Source organism: Oncorhynchus nerka, linkage group LG9a, assembly GCF_034236695.1.
Source record: "Oncorhynchus nerka isolate Pitt River linkage group LG9a, Oner_Uvic_2.0, whole genome shotgun sequence".
NCBI lineage: Eukaryota > Metazoa > Chordata > Actinopteri > Salmoniformes > Salmonidae > Oncorhynchus > Oncorhynchus nerka.
Window position 1 is genome coordinate 11,496,075 of NC_088404.1, and position 27,576 is coordinate 11,523,650.

The 27,576-nt window shown below is 46.5% G+C and overlaps 1 protein-coding gene and 1 long non-coding RNA gene across 2 annotated transcripts in view; both read left to right on the forward strand.

The window, feature by feature from the left end:
* Positions 1-23,974, forward strand: part of LOC115122885 (transmembrane and coiled-coil domain protein 3-like) — a 43,683-nt gene extending 19,709 nt beyond the window's left edge. Inside the window, exons 2-8 of the mRNA XM_029652150.2 lie at positions 17,224-17,424; positions 17,580-17,669; positions 18,092-18,144; positions 18,683-18,928; positions 19,118-19,567; positions 20,141-20,276; positions 22,533-23,974. Of these exons, the coding sequence (XP_029508010.1) occupies positions 17,224-17,424; positions 17,580-17,669; positions 18,092-18,144; positions 18,683-18,928; positions 19,118-19,567; positions 20,141-20,276; positions 22,533-22,835 (1,479 nt within the window). The 3' untranslated portion in view covers positions 22,836-23,974. The remainder of the gene's footprint in view (positions 1-17,223; positions 17,425-17,579; positions 17,670-18,091; positions 18,145-18,682; positions 18,929-19,117; positions 19,568-20,140; positions 20,277-22,532) is intronic.
* Positions 23,975-24,907: 933 nt separating this feature from the next.
* LOC115122886 (uncharacterized) lies at positions 24,908-25,807 on the forward strand. Its single transcript, XR_010464628.1, has 2 exons — positions 24,908-25,232; positions 25,292-25,807. It is a non-coding gene; the product is annotated as an uncharacterized LOC115122886 (long non-coding RNA).
* Positions 25,808-27,576: the final 1,769 nt, after the last annotated feature.

Below are 27,576 nucleotides of genomic sequence, written 5' to 3' on the forward strand. Positions count from 1 at the left end.
GGCCGGTGTGTTTACGGACATATTCAATCAATCCCTTATACCAGTCTGCTGTTCCCACATGCTTCAAGAGGGCCACCATTGTTCCTGTTCCCAAGAAAGCTAAGGTAACTGAGCTAAACGACTACCGCCCCGTAGCACTCACTTCCGTCATCATGAAGTGCTTTGAGAGACTAGTCAAGGACCATATCACCTCCACCCTACCTGACACCCTAGACCCACTCCAATTTGCTTACCGCCCAAATAGGTCCACAGACGATGCAATCTCAACCACACTGCACACTGCCCTAACCCACCTGGACAAGAGGAATACCTATGTGAGAATGCTGTTCATCGACTACAGCTCGGCATTCAATCCCATAGTACCCTCCAAGCTCGTCATCAAGCTCGAGACCCTGGGTCTCGACCCCGCCCTGTGCAACTGGGTACTGGACTTCCTGACGGGCCGCCCCAGGTGGTGAGGGTAGGCAACAACATCTCCTCCCCGCTGATCCTCAACACGGGGCCCCACAAGGGTGCGTTCTGAGCCCTCTCCTGTACTCCCTGTTCACCCACGACTGCGTGGCCACGCACGCCTCCAACTCAATCATCAAGTTTGCGGACGACACAACAGTGGTAGGCTTGATTACCAACAACGACGAGACGGCCTACAGGGAGGAGGTGAGGGCCCTCGGAGTGTGGTGTCAGGAAAATAACCTCACACTCAACGTCAACAAAACTAAGGAGATGATTGTGGACTTCAGGAAACAGCAGAGGGAACACCCCCTATCCACATCGATGGATCAGTAGTGGAGAGGGTAGCAAGTTTTAAGTTCCTCGGCATACACATCACAGACAAACTGAATTGGTCCACTCACACTGACAGCGTCGTGAAGAAGGCGCAGCAGCGCCTCTTCAACCTCAGGAGGCTGAAGAAATTCGGCTTGTCACCAAAAGCACTCACAAACTTCTACAGATGCACAATCGAGAGCATCCTGGCGGGCTGTATCACCGCCTGGTACGGCAACTGCTCCGCCCTCAACCGTAAGGCTCTCCAGAGGGTAGTGAGGTCTGCACAACGCATCACCGGGGCAAACTACCTGCCCTCCAGGACACCTACACCACCCGATGTTACAGGAAGGCCATAAAGATCATCAAGGACATCAACCACCCGAACCACTGCCTGTTCACCCCGCTATCATCCAGAAGGCGAGGTCAGTACAGATGCATCAAAGCTGGGACCGAGAGACTGAAAAACAGCTTCTATCTCAAGGCCATCAGACTGTTAAACAGCCACCACTAACATTGAGTGGCTGCTGCCAACACACTGTCATTGACACTGACCCAACTCCAGCCACTTTAATAATGGGAATTGATGGGAAATGATGTAAATATATCACTAGCCACTTTAAACAATGCTACCTTATATAATGTTACTTAACCTACATTATTCATCTCATATGCATATGTATATACTGTACTCTAGATCATCGACTGCATTCTTATGTCACTAGCCACTTTAACTATGCCACTTTGTTTACTTTGTCTACATACTCATCTCATATGTATATACTGTACTCGATACCATCTACTGTATGCTGCTCTGTACCATCACTCATTCATATATCCTTATGTACATATTCCTTATCCCCTTACACTGTGTACAAGACAGTAGTTTTGGAATTGTTAGTTAGATTACTTGTTGGTTATCACTGCATTGTCGGAACTAGAAGCACAAGCATTTCGCTACACTCGCATTAACATCTGCTAACCATGTGTATGTGACAAATAAAATTTGATTTGGATTTGATTTTGATTTGTACATGTACCTATTACCTCAAGTAACCCATACCCCTGCACATAACCCATACCCCTGCACATAACCCATACCCCTGCACATAACCCATACCCCTGCACATAACCCATACCCCTGCACATAACCCATACCCCTGCACATTGACTCGGTACCGGTACCCCCTGTATATACAGGGGCTTGTGAAAGTATTTATTTTTCCTATTTTGTTGCCTTACAACCTGGAATTAAAATAGATTTTTTGGGGGGGTTTGTATCATTTGATTTACACAACACTTTTTTAATTTAATTTTTTAACCTTTATTTAACTAGGCAAGTCAGTTAAGAACAAATTATTATTTTACCTTTATTTAACTAGGCAAGTCAGTTAAGAACAAATTATTATTTTCAATGACAGCCTAGGAACAGTGGGTTAAATGCCTGTTCAGGGGCAAAACAACAGATTTGTACCTTGTCAGCTTGTCAGCTACCTTATTATTTAGGGGCTTCATAGTAAAGGGGTTGAATACAATATGCACACACCACTTTTCTGTTTGATTTGATTGATTTTAGATTTATTTTTTATTTTTTTAACAATACCTCTTTGGGCCTGGATGATGATGTGTGTTGGGATGGGGTTGTGTTGGGTGGAGTTGTGTTGGGTGGGGTTTGGTGAGGGGAGGGGTGGGTTGTGTTGGGTGGGGTTGGGGAGGGGTGGGTTGAGTTGTGTTAGGATGGGTTGTCAATCTCTTTTGACTGACACACTAAACTGAAGAACTCAGGATAGATGACTCAGATTGGTGTGCGTGTGTGTCCGTGTGTGTGTGTGTGTGTGTGTGTGTGTGTAACACAAATGTCTGACACTTTTTAGGCCAAGCACCGGTGTAAATCTCATGAGACTACCCTGGCCCATGAGACTACCCTGGCCCATGAGACTACCCTGTGAGACCCAAACATTGCACGCCCCCATAATTTCTCCTTACATTTTCAGAATCCTCTTTCCACTCCTCTCTGTTTGTTGGGCCAGGAGTCCTCAGGCCAGGGGCACCTGGCCATATGAACCCCACTCCACACCACCTTCCTCTCCCTCTGGCCTCTGCCTCCCAAGAGTATAGGCCCCTCAAACTCAACTCTGGACCTCGAAGCCAGTTTCACTGCATTTCTTCATTGTTCCCATCTAATCAGGGACTGCTTTAGACCTGGGACACCAGGTGTGCAGTTAATTATCAGGTAGAACAGAAAAGCAGCAGTCTGCGGACCTTGTTGGGTAAGAGTTGACTAAACCTGTTATCGGCTATATGCCCGCACAGCTCAAGTGAAAATTAGGGCGTCCCCACGGCAACTTGAAAGTACAGCCGGTGCACTTTCTTATGAGCTTTGATTCAGTTAGAAGAGCCTCTCATCCAGGGAAAAGTACAGATTGTAAAACAGAAAGCAGTAACGTGAGATGAACAGCAGCATAAATTCTAGCGTGACAAGGTGCAAGTGCCTCAGTAAATGTCAATGTACCGAACCTATTATTCTCTCCTGACCCAGTCATGTCGGGCTTTGCCTCAGCTGCAGGCTATACCATTAGTGTCGAGCCAAGCGTCGTCAATATAGCAGTCATCCGAGTACCAAACCTCTCCCTTCAATTAATCTATGTTTGCTTCTATGTTCCATATCATAGCACCTTTCAGTACTTTAACCCCATTAGCAGCTTTGATATAAATCTGAAATAGCCAAAACGATTTGTTTTTCGAACCAAAGGCATGAAATCAAACAACTCTTGCCACAAGCATTTTCCAGTAGTGCCAGAGTCAGACTATCATGCAATGCGTTCTGGGTAACTCTGAGGCTGACACAGACAAGTGTTTGTGTTGCTCTCTGAACTCAAATGCACCTCTTGTAATCGGACTAGACTGACACACACACACACACACACACACACACACACACACACACACACACACACACACACACTGCAATTCCTCATCAAAGACGACTTGACCAGCTTCTCTCTCGGAGTCTGACTGAGTGGAACATTTTGAGTTTCCGAAGGATTAAAAATACAGTGTTCTGTTGGAGTTGTCACATAGGAGCCATCTTAGATATTACAATAAGATTAAACTCGTCCCTCCCAGGGCCCATATGTCAGGATTCAGGACACTCACAGGATTCAGGACACTCACAGGATTCAGGACACTGAATGACTCATTCAGCACAGAGGATCCATATGCGGTCCGTTGGACCGCAGTCCAAATCCCGGGCCTGAGGCTGGAGGCTGGACAATGGGTTGTTCTCTGCAGAGAAAGAGGTTTCTGTTTTAGCGAGGCTTGACACACAGTGAGAGGTTGGAGAAAGCGAGGGAGAGGGAGATGTTGAGAGAGGGAGGCTGGAGAGAGAGACGGGCATAGTTGTGGTTGTCTGTTCTGCCTCTTGATCTTCAGTATTTCTACATATTATACAGTAGCTACATGCTACGATAGGCAGATATATAGTAGCTATATGCTACGATATAATGACAGATACAGTAGCTACATGCTACGATATAATGACAGATACAGTAGCTATATGCTACGATATAATGACAGATACAGTAGCTATATGCTACGATATAATGACAGATACAGTAGCTACATGCTACGATAGAATGACAGATACAGTAGCTACATGCTACGATATAATGACAGATACAGTAGCTACATGCTACGATAGAATGACAGATTCAGTAGCTACATGCTACGATAGAATGACAGATACAGTAGCTACATGCTATGATAGAATGACAGATTCAGTAGCTACATGCTACGATAGAATGACAGATTCAGTATCTACATGCTACGATATAATGACAGATACAGTAGCTACATGCCACGATATAATGACAGATACAGTAGCTACATGCTACGATATAATGACAGATTCAGTAGCTACATGCTACGATAGAATGACAGATACAGTAGCTACAGAGAGACATGCCCCCCTCAGAGAGAGAGGCAGAGCTTAATGTGAGCTCTCATGTTTTTTAACATGTTTTTTATTTTATTTTTTACAAAAGGATAGATTTGGAGTTAGATAAACTTGGATTTTTCGGCGGGTACATATGCAGGATGCTACCCTCAACTGCATGGCCTTCACTCTAGATCAGAACTCCAAAAATACAACCTAATTTTGATCTAAATTAACCTGAGAGATTACTGCCTCTCTCCCCCTGTCCGGTACCGGTACCTCCACCACACTCACCCCTCTCTGTTCACCGTCTGTCCTGGTCTGTCTCCCCCTGTCTGGTACAGGTACCTCCACCACACTCACCCCTCTCTCCCTGGCCTGTCTGGTACAGGTACCTCCACCACACTCACCCCTCTCTCCCTGGCCTGTCTCCCCCTGTCTGGTACAGGTACCTCCACCACACTCACCCCTCTCTCCCTGGCCTGTCTCCCCTGTCTGGTACAGGTACCTCCACCACACTCACCCCTCTCTGTTCACTGTCTGCCCTGGCCTCTCTCCCCCTGTCTGGTACAGGTACCTCCACCACACTCACCCCTCTGTCCCTGGCCTGTCTCCCCCTGTCTGGTACAGGTACCCACCACACTCACCCCTCTCTCCCTGGCCTGTCTCCCCCTGTCTGTACAGGTACCTCCACCACACTCACCCCTCTCTGTTCACTGTCTGCCCTGGCCTCTCTCCCCTGTCTGGTACAGGTACCTCCACCACACTCACCCCTCTCTCCCTGGCCTGTCTCCCCCTGTCTGGTACAGGTACCTCCACCACACTCACCCCTCTCTCCCTGTCTGGTACAGGTACCTTCACCACACTCACCCCTCTCTCCCTGGCTGGTACAGGTACCTCCACCACACTCACCCCTCTCTCCCTGGCCTGTCTCCCCCTGTCTGGTACAGGTACCTCCACCACACTCACCCCTCTCTGTTCACTGTCTGCCCTGGCCTCTCTCCCCCTGTCTGGTACAGGTACCTCCACCACACTCACCCCTCTCTCCCTGGCCTGTCTCCCCCTGTCTGGTACAGGTACCTCCACCACACTCACCCCTCTCTCCCTGTCTGGTACAGGTACCTTCACCACACTCACCCCTCTCTCCCTGGCTGGTACAGGTACCTCCACCACACTCACCCCCCTCTCCCTGGCCTGTCTCCCCCTGTCTGGTACAGGTACCTTCACCACACTCACCCCTCTCTCCCTGTCTGGTACAGGTACCTCCACCACACTCACCCCTCTCTCCCTGGCCTGTCTGGTACAGGTACGTCCACCACACTCACCCCTCTCTCCCTGGCCTGTTACCCCCTGTCTGGTACAGGTACCTCCACCACACTCACCCCTCTCTCTCTCTCTCCTGAGCTTTCGCTCTCCTCCAGCACACACACACTGTAGGGGCGAGTGACTCTGAACTGACAATGGCTTGCCTCAAGTCGTTGTATATTTTATTGTTTTATTGTACGTTTTGCTATTTGCCTCATGACTCCTTCATACTTTGTTGACTACAAACTTTCTTTACCCAACCATGGGACAGACTGTTTGTTCTCACACTCGGGACTCTGACTCTATTGGTTACACAGACTTTTGGCCTTCCATCCTATTCTAACCACCTCTCGCCGGCTTTGTATTCATGTTACCTGATGAAATTGCTGTACAATATGATCTTGTTACCATCTGATGCACATTCAGATGTCATAGATCAGCACTGCATAGCTCTCCCTGTCCTCTGCCATGCCTTGATTGTATTACTGCTGATGATATCTGGAAATGTGCATGTACACCCTGGCCCATCTACTGTTGCTAGACCCAATTCTGACGTGTGCTCTGATATCTGCTTCACTCATTTCTGCTCTCGTAAAAGCCTGGGTTTTCTGCACGTTAACACTAGAAGCTTATTACCTAAAATGGATCAATTGAAAGTGTGGATTCACAGCTCCAATCCAGATGTGTTGGTCATTACTGAGACGCGGTTAAGAGAGAGTGTTTTGAGTACTGATGTTAACCTTTCTGGTTAAAACCTTTTTCGGCAAGACAGATCTTCCAAAGGTGGGGGAGTGGCAATCTTTACCAAGGATCACCTTCGGTGCTCAGTTGTCCCCACTAAGTCTGGCTCCAAACAATTTGATTTGCTGGGTTTAAGCATTACAATTTCAAATAGCTCTTTGTTGACTGTTGCTGGGTGCTATCGTCCTCTATCAGCAACGGCCTGTACCCTACCTGCCCTAAGCTCTCTCTCATGGCCCCTTACACTAAGTCTGAATTTGTCCTGCTAGGTGATCTAAACTGGGAAATGCTTAAACCACCTGACCAAGTCCTAAAGCAATGGGACTCCCTAACTCTTTCTCAGATTATCACCAATTCCACAAGGTATGACTCCAAACACCCAGAAAAGGCAACTCTCATCGATGTCATCTTCACAAATAATCCTGATAGGTATCAATCAGTCTGGTGTTTTCTGTAATGACCTTAGTGATCACTGTTTTACAGCCTGTGTTCGTAAAACAGTGACGGCAGGTAGCCTAGTGGTTCGAGCGTTGGGCCAGTAACCAAAAGGTTGCAAGATCGAATCCCCAAGCTGACAAGGTAAACATCTGTCATTCTGTCCCTGAACAAGGCAGTTAACCCACTGTTTCTAGGCCATCATTGTAAATAAGAATTTGTTCTTAACCGACTTGCCTAGTTAAATAAAACAAATGGCTGCTCAGTGAAACGACTTGTCCTGATTTGTCATAGACGCCTGCTCAAAAACTTTAATGAGCAAGCCTTCCTTCCTGAACCGGCCTCTGTAAAATGGTTTAGAATCAGCTTGATCCCCTCTGTCGAAGACGCTCGGACCTTCTTTTTTAATATTTTCTATGGTATTGTTAACAAACACGCCCCTATAAAGAAAATGAGAATTAAAAACAGGTTCTGGAAAACGGTTCAAGACCTGGAGAATAAACCCTCCTTCTCACAGCTGCCCATGTACCTTAATGTTGATGATGTGGTTGTTACTGACAAGAAGCACATGGCTGAGCTCTTTAATCACCACTTCATTAAGTCAAGATTCCTATTTGACTCAGCCATGCCTCCCTGCCAGTCCAACATTTCCTCATCTCCCACCCCTTCTAATGTGACTATCCCAGATGCTCCTCCCTCTCTTCCCCCTGCCCCGCTACAAAGTTTCTCCCTGCAGGCAGTCACTGAGTCAGAGGTGCAAAAGGAGCTCCTTAAATTTGACCCCCAAAAAACATCTGGGTCAGATGGTTTAGACCCTTTCTTCTTTAAGGTTGCTGCCCCTTTCATCTCCAAGCCTATCTCCAAACTTTTTAACCTGTCTCTCCTTCCTGAGGAGGTTCCCATTGCTTGGAAGGCAGCCACAGTTTGTCCTTTATTTAAAGGGGAGATCAAGCTGATCCTAACTGTTATAGGCCTATTTCTATTTTGCCCTGTTTATCTAAAGTGTTGGAAAAACTTGGCTTTCTGTCTATAGTTTTCTCTCGGGTATGCAATCTGGTTTCCGCTCAGGTTATGGATGTGTCACTGCAACCTTAAAGGTCCTCAATGATTTAGAGCTTGATGTAGTCACCTCATACAAGTACTTGGGAGTATGGCTAGACGGAACACTGTCCTTCTCTCAGCACATATCAAAGCTGCAGGCTAAATTTAAATCTAGACTTGGTTTCCTCTATCATAATCGCTCCTTTTTCACCACAGCTGCCAAACTAACCCTGATTTAGATGACCATCCTACCCATGCTAGATTATGGAGACATCATTTATAGATCGGCAAGTAAGGGTGCTCTCAATGTTCTTTACCATCAGATTTTCCACCAATGCACCTTATAGGACACATCACTGCACTCTATACTCCTCTGTAAACTGGTCATCTCTGTATACCCGTCGCAAGACCCACTGGTTGATGCTTATTTATTAAACCCTCTTCGGCCTCACTCCCCCCCTATCTGAGATATGTACTGCAGCCATAATCCTCCACATACAACACCCGTTCTGCCAGTCACATTCTGTTAAAGGTCCCCAAAGAACACACATCCCTGGGTCGCTCCTCTTTTCAGTTCGCTGCAGCTAACGACTGGAACGAGCTGCAACAAACACTCAAACTGGACAGTTTTATCTCAATCTCTTCATTCAGACTCAATCATGGACACTTACTGACAGTTGTGGCTGCTTTGTGTGATGTATTGTTGTCTCTACCTTCTTGCCCTTTCTGCTGTTGTCTCTGTCCAATAATGTTTGTACCATGTTTTCTGCTGCTACCATGTTGTGTTGCTACCATGTTGCTAACATGCTGTGTTGTCATGTGTTGCTGCCTTGCTATGTTGTTGTCTTAGGTATCTCTTTATGTAGTGTTGTGTTGTCAGGTGTCTCTGCCTTGCTATGTTGCTGTCTTAGGTCTCTCTTTATGTAGTGTTGTGTTGTCAGGTGTCTCTGCCTTGCTATGTTGTTGTCTTAGGTCTCTCTTTATGTAGTGTTGTGTTGTCAGGTGTCTCTGCCTTGCTATGTTGTTGTCTTAGGTCTCTCTTTATGTAGTGTTGTGTTGTCAGGTGTCTCTGCCTTGCTATGTTGTTGTCTTAGGTCTCTCTTTATGTAGTGTTGTGTTGTCAGGTGTCTCTGCCATGCTATGTTGTTGTCTTAGGTCTCTCTTTATGTAGTGTTGTGTCTCTCTTGTTGTGATTGATGTGTGTTTTGTCCTATATTTATATTGTATGTCATTTCTAGTTTCTATCCCCCTTCCCCATAGGAGCCCTTTTGGTAGGCTGTCATTGTAAAAAATAATTTGTTCTTAACTGACTTGCCTAGTTAAATAAAGGTTCAAATAAAAAATAAATAAAAAGCTCCATGTTACAATAGAATGACAGGTACAGTAGCTACATGCTACGATAGAATGACAGATACAGTAGCTACATGGTACTATAGTAGCTACATGCTACAGATACGGTAGCTGCATGCTACGATAGAATGACAGATACAGTAGCTACATGCTCCTATAGTAGCTACATGCTACAGATACGGTAGCTACATTCCAAGATAGAATGACAGATACAGTAGCTACATGCTACGGTAGAATGACAGATCGGGTAGCTACATGGTACTATAATAGTTACATGCTACATGCTATGACAGATACAGTAGCTACATGCTACAGATACGGTAGCTACATTCCAAGATAGAATGACAGATACAGTAGCTACATGCTACAGTAGAATGACAGATCGGGTAGCTACATGGTACTATAATAGTTACATGCTACATGCTATGACAGATACAGTAGCTACATGCTACGATAGAATGACAGATACAGTAGCTACAGATTCAGTAGCTACATGCTACGATAGAATGACAGATACAGTAGCTACATGCGACGATAGACAGAAAAATAGTAGCTACAAAACATTAGGAACACCTTCCTAATATTGAGTTGCTCCCCCTTTTGTCCTCGGAACAGCCTCAATTTTTCAGGGCATAGACTCTACAAGGTGTCAAGTGTTCCACAGGGATGCTGGCCCATGTTGACTCCAATGCTTCCCAAGTTGTGTCAAGTTGGCTGGATGTCCTTTGGGTGGTGAACGGTGACATCAATAAGGATTCACCTGGTCAGTCTGTCATGGAAGCGTAGCTGTTCCTACTGTTTGTACACTCAAGTGTATTTGGACAATGAAGCTAAAATGATAAATGTGTCTCTATACTCCAGCATTTTTGGCTTTGAGATCAAATGTTTCATATGAGGCGACAGTACAGAATGTCACCTTTTATTCATGGGTATTTTCATGCATATCTATTTTACCATTTAGAAATTAAAGTACTATATGTACAGCACATTATCAAAAGTATGTGGACACCTGCTCATCCAACATCTCATTCCAACATCATGGGCATTAATATGGAGTTGGTCCCCCCTTTGCTGCTATAACAGCCTCCACTCTTCTGGGAAGGCTTTCCACTAGATGTTAGAACATTGCTGCAGGGGACTTGCTTCCATTTAGCCACAAGAGCATTAGTGAAGTCGGGCACTGATGTTGGGCGATTAGGCCTGGCTCGCAGTCGGCGTTCCAATTCATCCCAAAGGTGTTTGATGGGGTTGAGGTCAGGGCTCTATAAAGGCCTGTCAAGTTCTTTCACACTGATCTCGACAAACCATTTCTGTATGGACCTTGCTTTGTGCACGGAGGCATTGTCATGCTGAAACAGGAAATTGCCTTCCTCAAACTGTTGCCACAAATTTGGAAGCACAGAATTGTCTAGAATGTCATTATACGCTGTAGCGTTAAGATTTCCCTTCACTAGAACTAAGGGGTCTAGCCAGAGCCATGAAAAACAGCCCCAGACCATTATTGCTCCTCCACCAAACGTTACAGTTGGCGCTATGCATTGGGGCAGGTAGTGTTCTCATGGCATCCGTCAAACCCAAATTTGTCCGTTGGACTGCCAGATGGCAAAGCGTGATTCATAATTCCAGAGAATGTGTTTCCACTGCTCCAGTGTCTAATGGCGGCGAGCTTTACGCCACTCCAGCCGATGCTTGGCATTGCACATGGTGATCTTAGGCTTGTGTGCGGCTGCTCAGCCATGGAAACCAATTTTATGAAGCTCCCGACGAACAGTTTGTGTGCTGACTTTGCTTCCAGAGGCAGTGAGTGTTGCAACCGAGGACAGACAATTTTAACGCACTAAGCACTTCAGCACTCAGCGGTCCCTTTCTGTGAGCTTGTGTGGCCTACCACTTTGTGGCTGAGCCGTTGTTGCTCACAGACGTTTCCATTTCACAATAACAGCACTTACAGTTGACCAAGAAAGCTCTAGCAGGGCAGAAATTTGACGGACTGACTTGTTGGGAAGGTGGCATCCTATGACGGTGCAATGTTGAAAGTCACTGAGCTCTTCAGTAAGGCCATTCTACTGCCAATGTTTTCCTATGGAGATTGCATGGCTGTGTGCTTGATTTTATACACATGTCAGCAATGGTTGTGGCTGAAATAGCTGAATCCACTACTTGGAAGGGGTGTCCACATACTTTTGTATATATAGTGTATCTATTTCCCCATGTGTATTTGGACAAATAGTTTATCAAAGTCGTCTAAAGTACTTTTTTTTTTCTCTCACATATTTCTTGCATGTAATGACTACATCAAGTTTGTGACTCTACAAACTCATTGGATGCATTTGCAGTTTGTTTGGGTTGTGTTTTGGGTTGTGTTTTGGGTTGTGTTTTGGGTTATGTTTTGGGTTGTGTTTTGGGTTATGTTTTGGGTTATGTTTTGGGTTGTGTTTTGGGTTATGTTTTGGGTTGTGTTTTGGGTTGTATTTTGGGTTATGTTTTGGGTTGTGTTTTGGGTTATGTTTTGGGTTGTGTTTTGGGTTATATTTTGGGTTGTGTTTTGGGTTATATTTTGGGTTGTGTTTTGGGTTATGTTTTGGGTTGTGTTTTGGGTTGTGTTTTGGGTTGTGTTTTGGGTTATGTTTTGGGTTGTGGGTTATGTTTTGGGTTGTATTTTGGGTTATGTTTTGGGTTGTGTTTTGGGTTATGTTTTGCCCGATAGTAACTGATTGGTGAATGATGACTTGAGTCATTTTTATATTAGTATGCCTTTGTTGTGGCCTTGTAAAACACATCTAACCCTTGTGTGGCAGTATAAATGTTCTATGAACACAAATTTCAGAGTTCCAGCAATTCGGTGTTACTAAATATAGGCTACCAAGAGCTTGATACAGTTTTATAAAATACCAAAATACGGGTACCGACAGTGACAGGAATGAAAAGAAGAAGCGTTGAGCTGAATGTGTCTATCTGAATGTGACTGTTTGTGTGCTTGTGTGTGTGGTTTGTGTGTGTGTCAAAACTACTTACCCAGTCTGTTTCTGTAACCCGTACCTTCTCAATGTTTCACCTGACAGACAGTCATGAGGCAGGCAGGTAAAGCTGTCATGTAACTTATAATGCGTTGAAATGTTAAGTAGTAGTGAAAGACTGGTGAGTCTGGTTGGGCCACCACCACACACCCACACACACACACACACACCCAAAACCACGCGTTTAGTGATTGTTAGCCTAAGTGCTGGTCTGAGTACCAGCCAACTGTGTGACAGTTCATTGATCAAGGATAAGGCTGTGTTGTTGTTCTGTCTGTCCTTACCTCACATTGTGTCGTCCCAAATGGCACCTTATTCCCTTCGTAGTGCTCTTCTTCCTTTGGGTCCTGGCGAAAGAAGTTGCATTATAAAGGGCATAGAGTGCCATTTGTACATTGATCGAGGGGTTAAGTTACAACATTTCTCCTACAGTCGTATGTTTTATGATTTCTGTGTTGCAAAAGGTCAGGCTAACAGTACGTGCTGCTGTGAACCTCCATTGATGAAGATTTAGCAGCTTGTTGGTGGTGTCTTTTTTTGTCTTTACTCGTAATTAGAACGTACTGTGGTTTCTATAGTTTCGGCATTTTCCACCTCACATGATAGTCAATGTTATAAAATAGTTGAAACCCTTACAAGAAGTGTTAAAGCTTTGTTTTTCTTCTCGTAATTATGAAGTTTAATATTTACACATCGTGTAATATTCTCACTCAACGGTTTGCAAAGAGGGTCCACTTCATCTTGATTAGCTCTGTAGCAGGCTGTACTTTAGTGAAGGCCACGTGAACAGGACACTGCAACAGAAACCCTAATCCAAAACAATATTAATTGAGCGATTTCTTAAATGTAGGCCCATGTTTGTTTCTAGTCAGTTGTGGTGTAGATTCTATTTCTTGTCAGTGTCAGCATGGTATGTAAATATCAGATTAGTACCACTGTTTCACTTCCCTAAAATAACAACTGGATCGGCATGATAAGAGTGTGTTGATACCATAGAAAAATGGTGCATTACAGTCAAAACAAATGAAAAACACTTACTAGGACTAGTAGGGGGGGGGGGTTGTATGTGTTGATACCATAGGAAAATGGTGCATTACAGTCAAAACAAATGAAAAACACTTACTAGGACTAGTAGGGGGGGGGGGGGGATTGTATGTGTTGATACCATAGGAAAATGGTGCATTACAGTCAAAACAAATGAAAAACACTTACTAGGACTAGTAGGGGGGGGGGATTGTATGTGTTGATGCCATAGGAACTTGAAAAGGATGAGTTGACTTTATGCCATAGAGAAATATAACAATGAGTTGATGTCATAGGAATATAAGTACATTGTGTCGTTGTCATTGGAAAATAAGTACATTGTGTTGTTGTCATTGGAAAATAAGTACATTGTGTTGTTGTCATTGGAAAATAAGTACATTGTGTTGTTGTCATTGGAAAATAAATACATTGTGTTGTTGTCATTGGAAAATAAGTACATTGTGTTGTTGTCATTGGAAAATAAGTACATTGTGTTGTTGTCATTGGAAAATGGTGCATTGTGTTGTTGTCATTGGAAAATAAGTACATTGTGTTGTTGTCATTGGAAAATAAGTACATTGTGTTGTTGTCATTGGAAAATAAGTACATTGTGTTGTTGTCATTGGAAAATAAGTACATTGTGTTGTTGTCATTGGAAAATGGTGCATTATAGTAAAACCAATGACTAGCTACTTTCTAGTAGAGGTTTTCTGAGTGTGGTGCATTCATGAGAAACATGTCGATGTCATAGGAGAGTGGTGAGTAAAACCCATGGCTTACTGTCTAGTACAGTAGGGGGATTTTCTGAGTGTGTCGCTGGGTGTGTGTGTGTGTGTGTTGCTCTGTCATTATCTTTGACCTAGATGTACGGGCTCCATTTCTCATAATCATTACTCATAATATGGCCATCATCCTGTCACCTGGACGCTACAGCGTAAACAAATTAGGAGCTGGGTCCCAAAAATATAACAGACGTGACTAATAAGGGATGCACACACACACACACACACACACACACACACACACACACACACACACACACACACACACACACACACACACACACACACACACACACACACACACACACACACACACACACACACACACACACACACAGAGAGAACACACACACACAGAGAAACACACACACACACACACACAGAGAACACACACACACACACACAGAGAGCACACTCGCAGAAAAGTAGGTATTTGGAACACATATTTGGAATAGCCTTTGTGTCAATCTAGATATGGGTAAGCTTTCCAGTGGAGTTTGGAGTATGTCTCCTCAGTCAGGGGATTGAATGTGACATTGTATTATTGTCTAGATGTTGGCCAGCTGTCCTCCACAGCTCTCTGTGGCTTAGTTGGTATCATGAGTCAGACAGTTTCTCATTCCCAGTAAATATACTTTTGGTTTTGAAATCCATTTCTCTGAGTGTTTGATTGACTTTCTGTACTGTAGTTCAAGCAGGTTTAAGCAGGTTCATAAATGATATATAAACTATTGATTACCAGTTTATAAACTACTTACAAACCCTTTATGAGTCCTTTTATTAAGTATGGTAGCCTAGTGGTTAGAGTGTTGGGCCAGAAAGGTTGTTGGATCGAATCCCCGAGCTGACAAGGTAAAAATTTGTCGTTCTGCCCCTGAGCAAGGCAGTTAATCCACTGTTCCCCGGGCGCCGTGGATGTCGATTTAAGGCCTGCACCTCTCTGATTCAGAGGGGTTGGGTTAAATATGGAAGACACATTTCCAGTGTCTGTCTGACTGATGGTTCTGTGGTTGTGTTCCTTCCTGTGTCTGTCTGACTGAAGGTTCTGTGCTTGTGTTCCTTCCTGTGTCTGTCTGACTGAAGGTTCTGTGGTTGTGTTCCTTCCTGTGTCTGTCTGACTGAAAATTCTGTGGTTGTGTTCCTTCCAGTGTCTGTCTGACTGATGGTTCTGTGGTTGTGTTCCTTCCAGTGTCTGTCTGACTGAAGGTTCTGTGGTTGTGTTCCTTCCTGTGTCTGTCTGACTGAAGGTTCTGTGGTTGTGTTCCTTCCTGTGTCTGTCTGACTGAAGGTTCTGTGGTTGTGTTCCTTCCTGTGTCTGTCTGACTGAAGGTTCTGTGGTTGTGTTCCTTCCTGTGTCTGTCTGACTGAAGGTTCTGTGGTTGTGTTCCTTCCTGTGTCTGTCTGACTGAAGGTTCTGTGCTTGTGTTCCTTCCTGTGTCTGTCTGACTGAAGGTTCTGTGGTTGTGTTCCTTCCTGTGTCTGTCTGACTGATGGTTCTGTGGTCGTGTTCCTTCCTGTGTCTGTCTGACTGAAGGTTCTGTGGTTGTGTTCCTTCCAGTGTCTGTCTGACTGAAGGTTCTGTGGTTGTGTTCCTTCCAGTGTCTGTCTGACTGAAGGTTCTGTGGTTGTGTTCCTTCCAGTGTCTGTCTGACTGAAGGTTCTGTGGTTGTGTTCCTTCCTGTGTCTGTCTGACTGAAGGTTCTGTGCTTGTGTTCCTTCCAGTGTCTGTCTGACTGAAGGTTCTGTGCTTGTGTTCCTTCCTGTGTCTGTCTGACTGAAGGTTCTGTGGTTGTGTTCCTTCCTGTGTCTGTCTGACTGAAGGTTCTGTGGTTGTGTTCCTTCCTGTGTCTGTCTGACTGAAGGTTCTGTGGTTGTGTTCCTTCCTGTGTCTGTCTGACTGAAGGTTCTGTGGTTGTGTTCCTTCCTGTGTCTGTCTGACTGAAGGTTCTGTGGTTGTGTTCCTTCCTGTGTCTGTCTGACTGAAGGTTCTGTGGTTAATGAAATGTTCCTTCCAGTGTCTGTCTGACTGAAGGTTCTGTGGTTGTGTTCCTTCCTGTGTCTGTCTGACTGAAGGTTCTGTTAAATTGTGTTCCTTCCTGTGTCTGTCTGACTGATGGTTCTGTGGTCGTGTTCCTTCCTGTGTCTGTCTGACTGAAGGTTCTGTGGTTGTGTTCCTTCCAGTGTCTGTCTGACTGAAGGTTCTGTGGTTGTGTTCCTTCCTGTGTCTGTCTGACTGAAGGTTCTGTGGTTGTGTTCCTTCCTGTGTCTGTCTGACTGATGGTTCTGTGGTTGTGTTCCTTCCTGTGTCTGTCTGACTGAAGGTTCTGTGGTCTTCCTTCCTGTGTCTGTCTGACTGAAGGTTCTGTGGTTGTGTTCCTTCCTGTGTCTGTCTGACTGAAGGTTCTGTGGTTGTGTTCCTTCCTGTGTCTGTCTGACTGAAGGTTCTGTGGTTGTGTTCCTTCCTGTGTCTGTCTGACTGAAGGTTCTGTGGTTGTGTTCCTTCCTGTGTCTGTCTGACTGAAGGTTCTGTGGTTGTGTTCCTTCCTGTGTCTGTCTGACTGAAGGTTCTGTGGTTGTGTTCCTTCCTGTGTCTGTCTGACTGAAGGTTCTGTGGTTGTGTTCCTTCCAGTGTCTGTCTGACTGAAGGTTCTGTGCTTGTGTTCCTTCCTGTGTCTGTCTGACTGAAGGTTCTGTGGTTGTGTTCCTTCCTGTGTCTGTCTGACTGAAGGTTCTGTGGTTGTGTTCCTTCCTGTGTCTGTCTGACTGAAGGTTCTGTGGTTGTGTTCCTTCCTGTGTCTGTCTGACTGAAGGTTCTGTGGTTGTGTTCCAGGCTGAAAGGAGCAGTGGGGAAGGGAACAGCCTGAACATTCCGGAGTCAATGTGTCGAGGCAGCTCGGAGAACAACCTAGATCTAGATCTGAGCGGCATCCCAGACTCCCAACGCTACCTCGACTCCTCCCACCGCAGCTTAGACTCCTCCTACCGCTCCCTGCCCCCCGGACTCAACAGCCTGCAGCAGAAGATCCTCAGGGTAAAGGAGGAAGTCCTCGGTGAATCACACATGGGACTGAACTATTATTTTTCATTGACTGTCTTGTCTTGATCATCTTGATATTTCTTAATGTATGTACAAAGCCATGGCAGAATGTCCTTATGGGGATAATACATTTCCTTCTGTTATTTTAGGTGACTGAAGAGTTGAAGATTGAACAGGAGGCTCGTGACGACAATGTGGCTGAGTACCTGAAATTGGTGAACAGTGCCGACAAGCAGCAGGTGTATAACTCAACTTTTTCTTACTCCGACTAACACTTTTAATTTCTTGCTAGCGCTGATTTTGATGAATATAGTGGCTGAAGAAAGTTTAATTATGCAATAAGCATTTGTTAAACCTGTTAAACCGACCAGTTACCTGTTTTTTATTTTACCTTTATTTAACCAGGCAAGTCAGTTAAGAACAAATTCTTATTTTCAATGACGGCCTAGGAACAGTGGATTAACTGCCTGTTCAGGGACAGAACGACAGATTTGTACCTTGTCAGCTCGGGGGTTTGAACTTGCAACCTTCCGGTTACTAGTCCAACGCTCTAACCACTAGGCTACCCTGCCGCCTCTGTGATGAATGCACTGATAGCAAGTCACTCTGGATAGTAGCGTCTGATTGCTGAAAGTCTAATTATTTCAATGTGAAAATGCAGGTGGGACGCATCAAGCAGGTGTTTGAGAAGAAGAACCAGAAGTCAGCCCACAGGTATTGTTTTATATTACCGCTCTGTAACGGTTGTTGTAATGTTGTAAAGTGCTGTTCTTGACTTTGGGCAAAATGCACTTTAAATCCAATTATAAACTGGACCGTTCAAGCCCTGAATGCTGATTGGCTGACAGCTGTGGTATATCAGACCGTATACCACGGGTATGACAAAACATTTATTTTTACGGTCCTAATTATGTTGGTAACCAGTTTATAATGGCAACAAGACACCTCTGGGGTTTGTGATATATTGCCAATATACCACGGCTAAGGGCTGTGTCAGGGAACTCCGCGTTGAGTAATGCATAAGAACAGCCCTTAGCCTTGGTATATTGGCCATATACCACACCTCCTCGGGTCTTATTGCTTAAATAACTATATGTCAGAAGCATGTTGAATACCTACAGTGGTCTTTCAGAAACAAGCACACCAATACACTGTAAACGTTGAAAACATTCCCCGGATTCTTGATACCTCTTTTGAACCAAACCCAACCGTGCGTTTGATACAGTCTTTTGTGACTTGTGTTGTGACACAGCATCGCCAACATGCAGAAGAAGCTGGAGCAGTATCATAAGAAGATGAAGGACAGCAGTGAGAAGGACGCCAGCTCCAAACACCACAGCAGTCCCAAGGAGACCTCCAAGGACAGGCTGAGTCTCACCAACGTGAGCAGTGGTAGTGGACGACACCCCACGGACAAGATCAAGACTGTAGGGCCTGGCGTCTCACTCTCACCGCCATTCTTCTTCAGCAAGCCCCGGGACTTTGCCAACCTCCTCAGGTACTGATGCTGTGCTGCTCCAACTGTGTGTGTGTGTGTGTGAGAGCTAACAAAGCCCCCTGGGATTGATTCTGGGTCTCAGACAGAAGAGACAGCTTGTCTCAGTGGATATGGAATCACCATGACATCATACATTGACCTCTGTGTTTCTATGACGATAGATAATTAAAAGTTAATCTTCTCCTCCAGGAACAAGTTTGGCAGTGCCGACAACATCGCCCACCTCAAGACCTCCCTGGACACGCCCAACTCCTTCCGCTGTGAAGGCACTGGGCGGGCCCTGAGCGGCAGTGCCACCATCGGCGATGGGAAGGCCGCAACCCCCGCCACCACAACGACCCCCAAGTACACCAGCGACGACGAGTGTTCCTCTGGCACGTCCCTGTCTGCGGACAGCAACGGGAACACCTTGGCTCATGGGGTTGGCCTGGGTCTAGAAGGGGGTTCGGGGGCTGCAGTGACTCCTGGACAGAGCCTGGAGGTTGGGGATGGCCAGGGGAGGCTTGACATGACCATGGAGGAGGTGAGGGAGATCAGGGAGACCCAGGGGCAGCTGGAGGAGGACATGGAGACACTCAGGACCCAGTTCAAGAAAGACTACGGTTTCATCACCCAGACGCTACAGGAGGAAAGATACAGGTGGGGTTACTATAGCAGCAATTGGATCCCATTACAGAGTGTTGTAGGAATGTTGTAGGAATGTTTTAGGAATGCTATAAGAATGTTGTAGGAATGTTGTAGGAATGTTGTAAGAATGTTGTAGGAATGTTGTAGGAATGTTGTAAGAATGCTATAAGAATTTTGTAGGAATGTTGTAAGAATGCTATAAGAATTTTGTAGGAATGTTGTAAGAATGCTATAAGAATGTTGTAGGTATGTTGTAGGAATGTTACTGGAGGTGAGCTACAGGTTCAGAACACACAGCATTGGGAACCTCCATTTAAACACAGTAGTATCAGCTACAACAGCAGGAACAACATGGCTGGGGTGCTCAGCACCTTGCGTGGTACTTGTATAGTACACAGATGGTGTCCTCTATATGCCAAGCTGGGAAAACAGATGTTTATTTGTCTGTTTTGTTCTGCTTGTCCCCAGCAGTTCTTGTTGCTATGTACCTAAATTGCCGGTGAATGACCAATCGCCATTGTGTATACATTTGTATTTCCTGTTAGGTATGAGTGAATAACCCATTCTTCTTCTATTTTCTGATAGGTATGAGCGGTTGGAGGACCAGCTGAATGACCTGACAGAGCTCCACCAGGCGGAAACAGCCGACCTGAAACAGGAGCTGGCAAGCATCGAGGAGAGAGTAGCCTACCAGGCCTACGAGAGAGCCAGGGATATACAGGTACTATAGGAGGAGAGGAGAGGAGAGGAGAGGAGAGGAGAGGAGAGGAGAGGAGAGGAGAGGAGAGGAGAGGAGAGAGCCAGGGATATACAGGTACTATAGGAGGAGAGGAGAGGAGAGGGGAAGAGAGGAGAGAGCCAGGGATATACAGGTACTATAGGAGGAGAGGAGAGGAGAGGAGAGGAGAGGAGAGGAGAGGAGAGGAGAGGAGAGAGGAGAGGAGAGAGCCAGGGATATACAGGTACTATAGGAGGAGAGGAGAGGAGAGGAGAGGAGAGAGCCAGGGATAGGAGAGGTACTATAGGAGGAGAGGAGAGGAGAGGAGAGGAGAGAGCCAGGGATATACAGGTACTATAGGAGGAGAGGAGAGGAGAGGAGAGGAGAGGGAGAGGAGAGGAGGAGAGGAGAGGAGAGGAGAGGAGAGGAGAGGAGAGGAGAGAGCCAGGGATATACAGGTACTATAGGAGGAAAGGAGAGGAGAGAGAGAGAGAGGAGAGGAGAGAGAGGAGGAGAGCCAGGGATATACAGGTACTATAGGAGGAGAGGAGAGGAGAGGAGAGGAGAGGAGGAGAGGAGAGGAGAGGAGAGGAGGAGGAGAGGAGAGGAGAGAGCCAGGAATATACAGGTACTATAGGAGGAAAGGAGAGGAGAGGAGAGGAGAGGAGACCATGGTGCTTGCCTACGGAGCTGTGAGGGGAACGGCACCTCAGTACCTCCAGGCTCTGATCAGGCCCTACACCCAAACAAGGGCACTGCGTTCATCCACCTCTGGCCTGCTCGCCTTCCTACCACTGAGGAAGTACAGTTCCCGCTCAGCCCAGTCAAAACTGTTCGCTGCTCTGGCCCCCCAATGGTGGAACAAACTCCCTCACGACGCCAGGACAGCGGAGTCAATCACCACCTTCCGGAGACACCTGAAACCCCACCTCTTTAAGGAATACCTAGGATAGGATAAAGTAATCCCTCTCACCCCCCCCCCTTAAAAGATTTAGATGCACTACTGTTCCACTGGATGTCATAAGGTGAATGCACCAATTTGTAAGTCGCTCTGGATAAGAGCGTCTGCTAAATGACTTAAATGTAAATGTAAATGTAGGAGAGAGTAGCCTACCAGGCCTACAATAGAGCCAGGGATATACAGGTACTATAGGAGGAGAGGGAGGAGAGGGGAGGTGGAGAGGAGAGAGTAGTCTACCGGGCCTACTAGAGGGAGATGGATAATCAGGGAGATCTCTTTTCATTCATCAAATGCAGGGTGCACAGTGCACTGTATGGCTGCGAGAATTATTTTAGAGTGGACGGAAGTGGGCAGGCAGCCAAACTTTACTGGGGCCCTTTGAAGTGATTGTTTGACAGTCAGATAAAAACATCATGACTGGTTGTGGTTCAAATAGGGATTCTATGATTAGGCCGCTCAACATGTTACGCCTAGGAGGTCCTGTAGCTGGAAGAAATGTACTTTCGCCCTGGATAATAGCTACATACAATCCTTTACCAAGGTCTGCTAATAAACGATAGATAGCGTCCTGTCCTGGTGGTGAACTTGTACGTCAAGCTGCCTCCCACTACAGAAACAGCTCCTGCATTATGGGCCATTGTTATGGGCCATTGTTATGGGTCGTTGTTATGGGCCATTGTTATGGGCCATTTTGAGAGGCTCTGCACTACAGTTCACTCTGTGCTTAGATAAATGTGTCATGAGTGTGTCTGGGAGGGTTGGGAGAAAAATAATTTGCTTTCCAAGATGAACAATAAAGTACTAATCTATTCTAGGAGAAGGAGGACTAGACATATTCAACTCCTTTAATATGAAATCAATCCCGTTGCTCCTCTGTTTAAACCCAAAGTTATGTTTGCTAGACAGGCTTTATTGACCACTGTTACCCCCCCCTCTCTCTCCCTCCCCCACCCTTCTCTCTCCCTCACTCCCCTCCTTCTCTCTCCCTCCCTCCCTCCCCCCCCCCTTCTCTCTCTCTCTCCCTTCCCCCCCCACCCTCCTTCCCCCCTCCTTCCCTCCCTCACCCCCACCCTCCCTCTCTCCCTCCCCCCCCACCCTCCTTCTCCCTCTCTCCCTTCCCCCCCCACCCTCCTTCTCCCTTCCTCCCTCCTTCTCCCTCCCTCCCTCGCCCCCCACCCTCCTTCTCTCTCCCTCCCTCCCTTCCTTTCCTCCTCACCCTTCTTCTACCTTCCCCCTTCCTTCTCCCTCCCTCCCTCCCCCCTTCTCCCTCCCTCCCTCCTTCTTTCTCTGACCTATAGGAAGCTCTAGAGTCGTGTCAGACGCGGGTCTCTAAACTAGAGCTCCAGCAGCAGCAACAACAAACTGTACAGCTCGAGTCCAGTGACGCCAGGGTGCTTCTGGGTAAGAGCATCAACATCATGCTCGCCCTCGTCACCGTGATCCTCGTGTGCGTCTCCACGGCCGCCAAGTTCGCCGCCCCCCTCCTGAGGAGCCGACGCCACGTGATGGGCACCTTCCTGGGCATGTGTCTGCTGGCGCTATTCTGGAGGAATTGGGAGAATTTTCAGCGTGCTGTGGAGAGTGTCCTGGTGTCAGCCTAATGCTGTCCACAACCACACACAGCAACAAATGATCTCCGGGCAGATCTCAGAGCGCAGAACATCAAAATAGTATATTTATAAATGATTAGAACCTACAGTGGGGAGGTTCTACAGTATAGCGTTGGTCCTGGTGCTGCCTGGTGGGGGAGGAGAATGGATCTGTGAAAACATGGTCAATGACTGGTTAATCTCACCAGCCAGAATAACACTGAATATCAAGTCAATGTGAGGTGCAAGAACAGACATCATAACAACAGACGGCTGAGAATGTTGTAATCCTTGATTAATGCTGGTTCTCCCAATGTTAAGTCATATCACGAGAGTCTACTTCCTGTTCACTCCTAAGATTTCCATTGGTCAGAAGAGGATGATGCAGTCCACAACGTCACACTGCAACAAATGATCTCCGGACTCAGTCAGAACTCCATCAGAATGGTGTATTTGTAAGTGATGAAGATCAGAAGAAGTGGGATCGAGCCTGATGGTTTTAGACAAGGGGACTTGGGTTTAACCATGGTTACTAACTTACTGTTCATTATACAATAGGATCTCAATCTCCCTGGTCTCTGATGGGATTGGTGGATTGGTCACGGAACATAATCATCAAGTCTGCACAGTTCTGTTGCCTCACTGTCATCTCATGGTCGGAGAGGTTCATCGGTCTTCATGGACACACACACACGCACGCACACACACACACACGCACACACACACATCTTGTTTTATTGTTTTTTAATGGTTGTGTCCCAAAAGGCACCCTATTCCCTTTATAGTGCACTACTTTTGACCAGAGCCCTATGGGGCCTGTAGTGCACTACTTTAGACCAGAGCCCTATGGGGCCTGTAGTGCACTACTCTAGACCAGAGCCCTATGGGGCCTGTAGTGCACTACTTTAGACTAGAGCCCTATGGATCCTGTAGTGCACTACTTTAGACCAGAGCCCTATGGGGCCTGTAGTGCACTACTTTAGACCAGAGCCCTATGGATCCTGTAGTGCACTACATTAGACCAGAGCCCTATGGGGCCTGTAGTGCACTACTTTAGACCAGAGCCCTATGGGGCCTGTAGTGCACTACTTTAGACCAGAGCCCTATGGGGACTGTAGTGCACTACTTTAGACCAGAGCCCTATGGAGCCTGTAGTGCACTACTTTAGACCAGAGCCCTATGGAGCCTGTAGTGCACTACTCTAGACCAGAGCCCTATGGAGCCTGTAGTGCACTACTTTAGACCAGAGCCCTATGGAGCCTGTAGTGCACTACTTTAGACCAGAGCCCTATGGGGCCTGTAGTGCACTACTTTAGACCAGAGCCCTATGGGGCCTGTAGTGCACTACTTTTGACCAGAGCCCTATGGGGCCTGTAGTGCACTACTTTTGACCAGAGCCCTATGAGGCCTGTAGTGCACTAATTTAGACCAGAGCCCTATGGGGCCTGTAGTGCACTACTTTAGACCAGAGCCCTATGGGGCCTGTAGTGCACTATATAGCGAGGATGCCATTTGGGATGCAGCCGGTGGACTCTGTTTCATGTCTTACAGACAGACTTTCCTCATTTCTTCCTTATTGCCTGCAGTCACACGTTTGTCATCTTTTAAAACTGACTTGGTTTGTTTACTTCTTTTATTGGATACATTTTAAAAGTGCAATATGTTGTTTGATACATGTTTTTTTTAATGACTGTTGTTTTTATTTAGAAAATAATTTATAGAGAAGTGAGGAGGTGCTGTCTGGGGGTGGGGTGAGGAGGTGCTGTCTGGGGGTGGGGTGGGGTGAGGAGGTGCTGTCTGGGGGTGGGGAGGGGGTGGGGTGAGGAGGTGCTGTCTGGGGGTGGGGAGGGGGAGGGGTGAGGAGGTGCTGTCTGGGGGTGGGGAGGGGGTGGGGTGAGGAGGTGCTGTCTGGGGGTGGGGAGGGGTGAGGAGGTGCTGTCTGGGGGTGGGGAGGGGTGAGGAGGTGCTGTCTGGGGGTGGGGAGGGGGAGGGGTGAGGAGGTGCTGTCTGGGGGTGGGGAGGGGGAGGAGGTGCTGTCTGGGGGTGGGGAGGGGGAGGGGTGAGGAGGTGCTGTCTGGGGGTGGGGAGGGGGGGGTGGGGGGGCACATATATGGTTGCCTGATGAATCATTACCCACTAAGGCCACTGAGGTTTTGTGATAAGACTTCTGCCTGAGACAAAATCAATCCGATGGGGTTATCAGTTTGTATTCCCACCAGGTTATCAGTTTGTATTCCCACCAGGTTATCAGTTTGTATTCAGTTTGTATTCCCACCAGGTTATCAGTTTGTATTCCCACCAGGTTATCAGTTTGTATTCCCACCAGGTTATCAGTTTGTATTCCCACCAGGTTATCAGTTTGTATTCAGTTTGTATTCCCACCAGGTTATCAGTTTGTATTCCCACCAGGTTATCAGTTTGTATTCCCACCAGGTTATCAGTTTGTATTCAGTTTGTATTCCCACCAGGTTATCAGTTTGTATTCCCACCAGGTTATCAGTTTGTATTCCCACCAGGTTATCAGTTTGTATTCCCACCAGGTTATCAGTTTGTATTCCCACCAGGTTATCAGTTTGTATTCCCACCAGGTTATCAGTTTGTATTCCCACCAGGTTATCAGTTTGTATTCCCACCAGGTTATCGCTAGATAAACACCAAGACAATATAAAGACGTGAACGGTGTCACTTCTTCAGTCTCTTACAAAACTCAAATATCTCACGGGATTTTATTTATGCGCTTTTACGGAATTCCAATAGTAATAAATCATTTGAATAGCTGAGAAGAGTGGACAGTCTACAACACTGTGATATCAGGGTTATTTTACCATCTTGTGATAGTTGGGTCGTTCCACCGATTCAGTGACTTCTGAGAAGTGTCATTTGGTAAAAAAAACAAAAAACTTTGATTTCAACAAATGTTTACATTCTGTCATAAAGAGCATATGTTCAACTTAATAAAAAACAAACATGTTTTACCATCTCAAGAGTTTACATTTTTTTTGGTTTTACTATATTATGTACCAGATAAAGTAACAGGGTTGATTATTTTTTTCTTAAATCAGCCATACATCTCCTTGTCCCCCCCTAGCCCCAACAGGTTTTAAATCAGCCATACATCTCCTTGTCCCCCCTAGCCCCAACAGGTTTTAAACCAGCCATACATCTCCTTGTGCCCCCCTAGCCCCAACAGGTTTTAAATCAGCCATACATCTCCTTGTGCCCCCCTAGCCCCAACAGGTTTTAAATCAGCCATACATCTCCTTGTGCCCCCCTAGCCCCAACAGGTTTTAAATCAGCCATACATCTCCTTGTGCCCCCCTAGCCCCAACAGGTTTTAAATCAGCCATACATCTCCTTGTGCCCCCTAGCCCCAACAGGTTTTAAATCAGCCATGCATCTCCTTGTGCCCCCTAGCCCCAACAGGTTTTAAATCAGCCATACATCTCCTTGTGCCCCCTAGCCCCAACAGGTTTTAAATCAGCCATACATCTCCTTGTGCCCCCTAGCCCCAACAGGTTTTAAATCAGCCATACATCTCCTTGTGCCCCCTAGCCCCAACAGGTTTTAAATCAGCCATACATCTCCTTGTGCCCCCTAGCCCCAACAGGTTTTAAATCAGCCATACATCTCCTTGTGCCCCCCTAGCCCCAACAGGTTTTAAATCAGCCATACATCTCCTTGTGCCCCCCTAGCCCCAACAGGTTTTAAATCAGCCATACATCTCCTTGTGCCCCCCTAGCCCCAACAGGTTTTAAATCAGCCATGCATCTCCTTGTGCCCCCTGGAGGTAGTGAGGTGCCCCAACAGGTTTTAAATCAGCCATACATCTCCTTGTGCCCCTGGATGAGTTGTAGGGGTTTAATGGCTAGCCCCAACAGGTTTTAAATCAGCCATGACATCTCCTGGATTAGGACCTGCCCCCCTAGCCCCAACAGGTTTTAAATCAGCCATACATCTCCTTGTGCCCCCTTCTTAGCCCCAACAGGTTTTAAATCAGCCATACATCTCCTTGTGCCCCGTCTTGCCCCAACAGGTTTTAAATCAGCCATACATCTCCTTGTGCCCACCTGCCCCAACAGGTTTTAAATCAGCCATGCATCTCCTTGTGCCCAGAGCCCTAGCCCCAACAGGTTTTTAAATCAGCCATACATCTCCTTGTGCCCCCCTAGCCCCAACAGGTTTTAAATCAGCCATGCATCTCCTTGTGACAGGGGGAACGGAAGCTTGGTGTGTCCAACAAGGAGTGGCAATTGACTGCAAGGTTCACGCTCACTTTTCCACCAGAAAACATCATAAAATGGCCAAAAAGAGCAGGACCAGCTCACCTGCTTTGACTATATGATTTAACTATTAGATGTTCAATGTTTTGTTTGAAAAAAATATTTAAAAAGGAATAGTTCCACCTTATTAAAACGAGAGTTCAGTTCATGTAACAGGGTTGACCGGGCGACAGGCGGCCTAGTGGTTAGAGCGGCAGGCGGCCTAGTGGTTAGAGCGGCAGGCGGCCTAGTGGTTAGAGCGGCAGGCGGCCTAGTGGTTAGAGCGGCAGGCGGCCTAGTGGTTAGAGCGGCAGGCGGCCTAGTGGTTAGAGCGACAGGCGGCCTAGTGGTTAGAGCGGCAGGCGGCCTAGTGGTTAGAGCGGCAGGCGGCCTAGTGGTTAGAGCGGCAGGCGGCCTAGTGGTTAGAGCGGCAGGCGGCCTAGTGGTTAGAGCGGCAGGCGGCCTAGTGGTTAGAGTGTTGGGGCAGTAACCGA